At 43.5% G+C, this 8,639-nt stretch overlaps 1 protein-coding gene across 2 annotated transcripts in view; it reads left to right on the top strand.

The window, feature by feature from the left end:
• The first annotated feature begins 2,711 nt into the window (after nucleotides 1–2,711).
• Fshr (follicle stimulating hormone receptor) overlaps nucleotides 2,712–8,639 on the top strand; it is a 201,801-nt gene continuing 195,873 nt past the window's right edge. Inside the window, exon 1 of one of the 2 annotated variants that reach the window (XM_021186441.1) lies at nucleotides 2,712–2,933. In XM_021186441.1, coding sequence (XP_021042100.1) covers nucleotides 2,782–2,933 — 152 coding nt within the window. In that variant the 5' untranslated portion in view covers nucleotides 2,712–2,781. The remainder of the gene's footprint in view (nucleotides 2,934–8,639) is intronic. The other variant, XM_021186442.1, reaches the window with a different exon arrangement.

Below are 8,639 nucleotides of genomic sequence, written 5' to 3'. Positions count from 1 at the left end.
TGACACTGTTGTTCTTCCTATGGGGTTGCCATCTCCTTCAGCTCCTTCTGTCCTTCTCCTAGCTCTTGCATAGGTGTTCCCAACCTCAGTCCAATGGATGCCTGTGAGTATCTGCATCTGTCTCAGTCACCTGCTGGCAGAGCCTCAGAGGACATTAGTGATATTAACTTTTGTAAATAAAATAAATGACAAGAACAAAATTCAGATAAATTGCACCTCTGTGCACTAAGTTGTATAGAACTGACATGAAAGGTCCCATGAACTAAATGCAGTAGAATTTGTCACCTCCTGTGACTTTACCACACACTGTTTTTTTGTCATGCTTAATAAATTATTTATATACCGTCTATTATTTATTGGTTATGACTATAAAATTTAAAGTCGAATCTCAATTTTAAAAATATTTCAGTTCATTTTACAAAGACTGATTTAGCCATAACTCGACATCTATAAAAACCTATGTCAACTGGATGTGTTAGGTGTAGCAGATAGAGTTTCCTGTCATTGAAGTTATTCAGACATAGTTTAAGATAAACCCAAGACTTGATTGAATGAACTGACTTCTACACATCAAAGATACTAATTCATTGGATGAGTTGTTCAGTGAATTCCTTTAACTGTTCTTCTCAATCAAATTCTTGCTAATACAGTGTTCATATTTAATAGGGCCACAACTTCCCATAGCAAAATTAGAGTCAATCACTTAGAAGGCAGATCACACCCACCCTACTCAAATTTCTCTATTTTCCTCAAAATGTTCTAATCCATTCATTACAAGTCATTTTTCCTTGGACAGGAAAGGGAAAGTAGAAAGAAGGTTGGGATGTGTGTGTGTGTGTGTGTGTGTGTGTGTGTGTGTGTGTGTGTTGTGCATGTGTATTGTGGGACCATGAAAGGCAGCCTGGTTTCTGCTTGAGCTATAATTGAAATCACCGTGAACCCGCAGGTGACCCTGCAAGGGACAGTAGGCATTTTGCCATGTTCCTGGACACCAGTCCCCTGACACGAGGCCACAGCTCTCCATAATTCTATGGCCATCAGTCATGCAAGGCAACCGCTCAAGTCCCTCCACAGGTAGAGGAGGTGACCACAGATCACATAGCCTCAAGACAGATCTCCGTTTTAATGAGGTACTTAAAAGCCTGAAGAGCTTAGCCAAGTAAGCTCTCCTTCCCAGACGTTCCTCCCTGCAAAAGGTATTTAACCTCAGGCCTGCGCTGAGAAAGTAGGGCAAAGTTTACTCATTGCGACTCTCCACCATGACAATAAATGCCTGAAAACCATGGACCCTTTTCATCGGGAACCGCCTAGGGAGCAATGGAACAGACATTCGTCCAAAGAGCTGGCTGCTACTCTCTGGTAGAAGGCCTCTCAGCAGCTCCCAGCCATGGCCTCTACCAAGTCAAGCCAAGGACTCTTTTTCCCACAGGACCCAGCTAGAGCACTCCCCTCTTTTCCCCCTCCTCTGTGGGCTAGATCCAGCCTGTGGACTCCCAGCAACATCTGGGGTGCCCCAGAGTCTGAGAACCAGACAGTCCCAGCCTCCCCGCAGGCCCACCGCAGAGCTGGCTCTGGCAGTTGCCAGGGACCTCAGTCTGCACTGCCCTACCCTTGGAGCAGGGTCCTATGGCTTCTCATGCTGGAGGTGGTGTAGGGAAAGCTCCTGCAGCCTGCCCCCAAGTGGTCAGAGCCCTGGGACTGATTCAGGCTACCATTTAACCCACAGTGTATAACCATTTTCAGGAGATGATGTTTGCTGTGTGCAAAGATGGTACTGAAGGTAGTCTTAGCAGGTAGTAGGTTGTAGACATGATCTTAGAGATGTGTACGTTTTTAGTGTTCATAGACTCTGGGTTGAAAGAAGAGAATCCCTTCACTTTTGTTAAATATTCCTCAAACCCTTTATTACTAAATTTAAAAATGCCATTGTTGCAAATACCTAGAGCGTCACTCACAGGAAATCTCTAAAATTAAAAGTATAGATGTGATACATTTATTCGTGCCAACTCTTGAAATAGGAAGAAAGGACAGTTCTTAGAGTTAGGAAAGGAAAAACAAGAGATGCCAGAAAGACTACGCATGACTGGTGAACCCTGTGACCAGAAACAGCCCATGCCTGAGGTCACAGAAGTGAATTGTCTCCACAGAGAACCCGACCACCCACCTACAGCGGCTTAGTGCTAACACTAGCTTATGTTGTTAATCACAGGCTAACTGTAGCCCAGATATATGGTTTATAACAGATAGGTCACAGGAAAACAGCAACGCAAAATACTAAAGGTAAATTTTGTCCCCTTCGTGTCAGTAGTACATTAGAGATATGTCATATGGATGTACTTGCCGGGAAAGGGAAGGGCACTGGTGTCACTGAGAAGAGAGTAGTGACCAGTAGGGACCTCCATGCATAAAATAATGTGAATATGCTGATATCAGTCCATTATACTGATATCTCTAAATATGCACCAAGTTTCTATTTTTTGTCATTTTGGGGTCGAGGAATAGAAAATATAGGTCTTGAAGGATAAGACAGATGCTTATTGACGAATATTAATTACATTTCAATCATATATTAATACATATAGTTACTACGGACACATATTAATTTTACTTGCCTGGAAGCGACAAAAGAAAAAAAAGAAAAGCATCCTTTAGTGGGTCACGTGACTTTGCCGTCCTCCAAGCAGATCTCTCTTATCCGGACAGTGTGTGGAGGAGCCTGGGGAATCCGTGGAGGTTTTCACTGCTGGAGCAGGCAGAAAGCAAGTGGATGGATAAATAAGCATGGCCTTGCTCCTGGTCTCCTTGCTGGCATTTTTGGGCTCGGGATCTGGATGTCATCACTGGCTGTGTCATTGCTCTAACAGGGTCTTCCTCTGCCAAGATAGCAAGGTGACCGAGATTCCGCCCGACCTCCCCCGGAACGCCATTGAACTGTGAGTATCGTCGCGGGGACAGCTGTGTGGCTCCCATTTGAGCATTGAGTACTATTATTATTTTTCTAATAGACTGATATCTGCTGGACTGAAATATTTCTGTCCTAACCAAAGGCTACAATAGAGCACACTCCCCCAGACAGACACTTCTGTCCTGTGGCTTTCCAGGGCCAGTTGGTGAGAGTTTATATTGACATTTGTCAGGGAAGGCCATAGTGGAAACTTGAATCCCAGGGAAAAGGGGAGGGGGTAGTTTGGAGGACACATTTACTCTTGGGGTCCACACTCCCTAGAGAAGCTGGAAAAATAAAAGGGAAAGCGAAGTAGAAAACTTAGGAGACCTACACTTAGAAGCAGGAAGCGCTGGCTGAGGCCATCTATACACACAGGATCTCAGGGAGAGCACCTGTGGCATTGAATATAGCAGCAGATAGTTCTGAGTTCTGAGGTTCTCCTTAACTGGGGAAAGGGAGCCTGCGGAGAGCGGAGAGAGTGTGATTGAGGAAGAATGACTAAGAGGGGGAAAGAACACAGCCGGGAAAGTGATGCCAACTTTAGATTTTGATCAGCTATTTAAACAGGAAGTATAAATTCTCCTAGAATTGGGCAAGAGCTGGGATGGACTTCTCTTCCCTTTGCAATTTCGAATCTAGTGGCCACACACTAAAGAAGTTTCCAAACTCTCATAGTGCGGTAAAAGAGATCCAGAGGATATGATACAGAGGCCTGCCCTCCCAGCAAGTTCTCTTCTGCCACCCTGGCTCTTTGATTGTTCAGGTAGCACTTCCCTGAGAAGTGCAAGTATGACTCAGAGGATAAACAACCTCGGGGTTTCACTCGGAGCTACTTAGATTGTCTCTTTAGGAGAAAGTGTGGAACCTAGCATGCTCAGTTGACCTCTCAAGTCAACAGTGACTGTGCAGGGGCAGTTGCGCAGAAGGGAAAACATTGCACAGCTTATTTTGGCTCCACTTCCCAGATGAGACTGCACTTCCAGATTATAGGGAAGAATGTGCTGTGCACAAGTCCAGTCTAGTGTATGAGGTTACTCCAAACACAAAGAAGCCAACGCACCCTGAACTGCCGCAAGTTATCTGCACCTGAGTGCTTCAAGCAGTACCCTTCCGGTGCCTCTGCCTTTTACCTCCAAAGCAATATTAATGCTTGGTTGGGTGGCTGTGCCGTATATATAGATCCCTACCTATCTCTCCTCAATGATTCACCTCTCTTTGTGGCCCCCCTATTGCCACCCATGTGACTCTGTGGGCCAAACAGTGGCATCCATGTTTTGAAGTAAATATTCCCTATATATGTAATTGTTGAGTAGCGTTCCACTACTCTCTCGGACGCCCTCCCATGCCTGGTTGTCTAGTGGTTGTAATTTCTTCCTAAGAAGATAGATTTGTCTGCAGTGAAAACTTGGGTAACAAGAAAAAGAAAAGGGAGGGAAAGAGAAATAAAAACGGAGGAAGGAATAAAAGAAAGGAGAGAGGGGGGAAATATGTATGTGATACATAGTGAACCCCACGATGGCTTCTTTTTAAAACTCACACTAACATATGAATGAATAAAATACATTCCTGTCCAAGAGCATTTCATAGCCAAGGAGCAAGCATGACTTGTGATTTTATAGAAACTGAGAGAACCTTAAACAGAACAGCAGACAAATTCCAAACTCTTGACTCTTTATAGCTCTAATTATGTATATACAATAAAGAAAAATGTATAGAAATTAAAAGACAAATTGATGCTGACTTGGCATTCCTTGCCACCAGCTTTGCCAACTAGGGATGAGTGTGGTTGTTTGGAAACTCTGAGGATTACGTGAAGGAGAGTTCTTCCTCCCCATAGGGCTTAATCAGATCAACTAAGTGTAGCCTGGCAGTCTTCTTGACAAAGTGCGCTGTGAAAAAGAAAATAAAGTGGGATAATTACTAGAAGTGTGTGTATGTGTGCATGTGTGTGCCTGTGTGTGTGTGTGTGTGTGTGTGTGTGTGTGTGTCTCAAAAGAGAAGATAAAATGCCAAGAACAGACATTCTGTGTGAGAGAACAATTGTGGTAATTTTTTTACTGCTTTCGTATAAGAATAGGCTTAGGATCAAGTGGACCTTTGTCAAGGAGGTGAAATCAAGGGTTCAGCCTGGTGTCCCTCTTGCACCTTGCAGGGTCCTGGGTTTGAGTAATGACCTTAGTGATGGTCATGTCAGGGAAGGGTGGGGTGACCAGGTGAGCATCACTGACTACAGTGGAATAATCCACCAGCATGGAAAAGGGGTACTGCTCACCTGGAGGAAAGCAACAGGGTTTCTCCAAGTACGTGTTTCTCCAGCCTTCCTGTCCAGTTTTTAGCATTTTCTATTCATTTCTTATTTTGTAATTGGATATTTCATTTATTTACTGTTCAAATGTTATCCCCCTTCTTGATTTCCCCTCCAGAAACCTCCTATCCCATCCCCCCTCACCCTGCTTCTATGAGGGTGCTACCCCACTCACCTACTTCTGCCACCCTGCCCTAGCATTTCCTTACATTGGCGCATCAAGCTTTAACAGGACCAAGGGCCTCTCCTCCCACTGATGCTCAACAAGGCTATCCTCTGCTACATATGTGGCTGGAGCCATGGGTCCCTCCTTGTGTACTCTTTGGTTGGTGGTTTAGTCCCTGGGAGCTCTAAAACCTGAGAGAACCTTAATAGAGTCTGGTTGGTGGATATTGTTCTTCCTATGGGTTGCAAACCCCTTCAGTCAGCTCCTTCAGTCCTTTCTCTAACTCCTCCATTGGAGACCCTGAGTTCAGTCTAATGGTTGGCTGCTAGCATCTGCCTCTGTATTTGTCAGGCTCTGGCAAAGCCTCTCAGGAGACAGTTATACCAGGCTCCTGTCAGCAAGCACTTCTTGGCATCCTCAATAGTGTCTGGGTTTGGTGTCTGTATATAGGGTGAATTCACAAGTGGAGCGATCTCTGGATGGCCTTTCTTTCAGTCTCTGTTCCACACTTTGTCTCTGTTTTTCCGTTAGACAGGAGCAATTCTGGGCTAAAAATATTGGAGATGAGTGGTAGCCCCATCCCCCAACTGAGGGTTTTGCCTAACCTCTGGATATGGATTCTTCTTCCCCTTTGTTGGGCATTTCAGCTAATCTCATCCCATTTGGGTACTGGGAACCTCTTGCTTTCCTGGCATCTGGGACTTGCTGTCAGCTACCCCCAGTTCCCCATACCCCATTTCTATACACCTCTGTTCAAATTCCTGACCCTCTGTATACCATTCCTGTTTCCTTGAATACTTGATCCTACCCCCTTTCTCCCCCGCCCCGAATCCTCCTTGTTTCTTCCTCCCAAGTCCCTCCAGCCCTCTAGCTCCCATGAGTATTTTGTTCTCCCTTCTAAGAAGGGCTGAAACAATCACACTTGGTCTTCCTTCTTCTTGAGCTTCATATGGTTTGTGAATTGTTTCTTTGGCATTCTGAGCATTTCTTGCTCTCTACCATGCCCATGCTGGTGTAAGCAGCAGAAGGACCAGATGTGCACTGACACACAAGTGGATTCCACTTTCCAAATGGTTCCTGTGGCTTGCTTTATGCTTTGTGTGTAGTGCTTCACTAAAAGTCCTCAATGGAGGTGCAAACGTGGCACTGCTGTTGCTTTTCAAAAGCATAGAAACTGGACAGCTTCAGGAAAGACCTCCATGTAGCTCCTCCATACAAAAACTAAACCAAATTTAAGTCTGCCTCTGTTGTGGGCAATGCACGTCTAATGACTATTTTTCTGTTCTTCTTCTGTGAAAGAATGCCAATTTTCTGTTCTTAGAATTTGGACTAGAAGTCATTCAGTCTCTTTCCAGCTATTCAACTCAAGTGTGGTAGTGTAAAAGCAGACACCAACAACAGGTACATGAATCAAATTGTCCTCAAAAACATTTTTTGTGTGCATTGAAATTTAAATTTTATATCACCTTAAAAAACAAAAAAAATGGTTTTTCTAAAATATAAATCTATCTATCTAAAATATAGATAGATAGATGATAGATAAATAGATAGATAGATAGATAGATAGATAGATAGATAGATAGATAGATAGATAAAATAAGAGGTAAAGAAAATACTTATAGCTCGTGGCCTTAAAATGATTCCTACTTAGTGTTAACGAGAAGCAGGAATCCTGGCTCCTGACACAGTCCTAATAAACATGATCCCTTGAGTAGGTTTCCATTGTATTGTGCCAAAGAAGTGGCAGTTTAAAGGTGTCTATTCTTATCACTAAGGTGCTTCTAACACATAGACTGTAACCACTAGAAAAACAGCCTCTTACAGTCACGTAAGTTTCAAAATTACAAACTATCTTTCTACTTCTCATAGCAAGCGTTCTCTTTCCATTGTGATGACCTTCATCCTCTGACAGAAGGACTAGTCCTCCAAGGATTTTCTATTTCCTCATTTATCCCTTCCTCTTAAAATCCTCTTCTTTCTCCAAATCAGCCTGCTTATTGCCAGCCCATTTCATCTGAAAAAAAGCCATCATCACCATGTTATGAGGCATTATTTAAAAAAAAAAAAAAACCTCATTCAATAGCTCAATCCCTTCACTTACTGGCTTATATCTCCTCACTCTCTGGTAGATGAACAAACGCATTGGCTGCAGGGTTTGTCACAAACTGCATCTCTACCTGTCTATCTTTATAAAGAATCGTGCTTCTGTTGCCCTTCCTTGGCCTCCTGCTATGCACAATAGTTAACATGATCGCCCTGGCAATGAACGTCTTTCTTGACATCATCTATGGTTACTCAGTCTTTAGTTAATCTTTCCTTCATCTGAACCAGGATGCAGCTCATTTCACACTTAATCTTGCTTTGGGTTTAATTTTTTATATGTGTCTTATTTTTCCAACTGCAGCGAAAATTTCCCTTGTGCTACTCTTTGCGTCTGAACCAATGCAATGGGAATTCTGGATCTTCAATTATGTGTTGAACCAGTGACTTAATAAATCAGGCAGAATTGCATCTGTTTATTTGCTCTGCTACTCGGTATTGAAGAAAATATTTTTATAAAAGATGATTATTACACTCTCCTGCAGTGAACTATGACAGGATTTGATGGTGTTCTTGTTTTCCTGGCTTTTCTTTTTTTTTATTTTCGTTAATGTTTTTATTAGATTTTTTTATTTACATTTCAAATGTTATCCCCTTTCTTAGTTTCCACTCCCAAAATCCCCTATCCTCTCCTCACTCCCCCTGCTCCACAACCCACCCATTCCCACTTCTTGGCCCAGGCATTCCCCTATACTAGGACATAGAACCTTTACAGGACCAAGGGCCTCTCCTCCCATTGATGACCGACTAGGCCATCCTCTGTCTGCTATATATGCAGCTAGAGCTACAAGTCCCTCTGTGTGTTTTCTTTGATTGGTGGTTTAGTCCCAGAGAGCTCGGGGTTTACTGGTTAGTTCATATTGTTATTCATCCTAGGGGGCTGCAAACCCCTTCAGCTCCTTGGGTGCTTTCTATAGCTCCTTCATTGGGGACCCCGTACACCATCTAATCGATGACTGTGAGCACCCACTTCTGTATTAGGTGCTTGCCAAGCCTCTCAGGAGACAGCTATATCAGTCTCCTGTCAGCAGTTCTTGCTGGCATCTGCAATAGTGTCTGGGTTTGGTGGTTGTTTATGGGATGGATCCCCATGTGGGGCAGTCTCTGGATGGTCATTCCTT

This window comes from Mus caroli, chromosome 17, assembly GCF_900094665.2.
Source record: "Mus caroli chromosome 17, CAROLI_EIJ_v1.1, whole genome shotgun sequence".
NCBI lineage: Eukaryota > Metazoa > Chordata > Mammalia > Rodentia > Muridae > Mus > Mus caroli.
The sequence above is the reverse complement of the archived record's forward strand: the minus strand, read 5'-3'. Positions and strand labels throughout refer to the sequence as shown.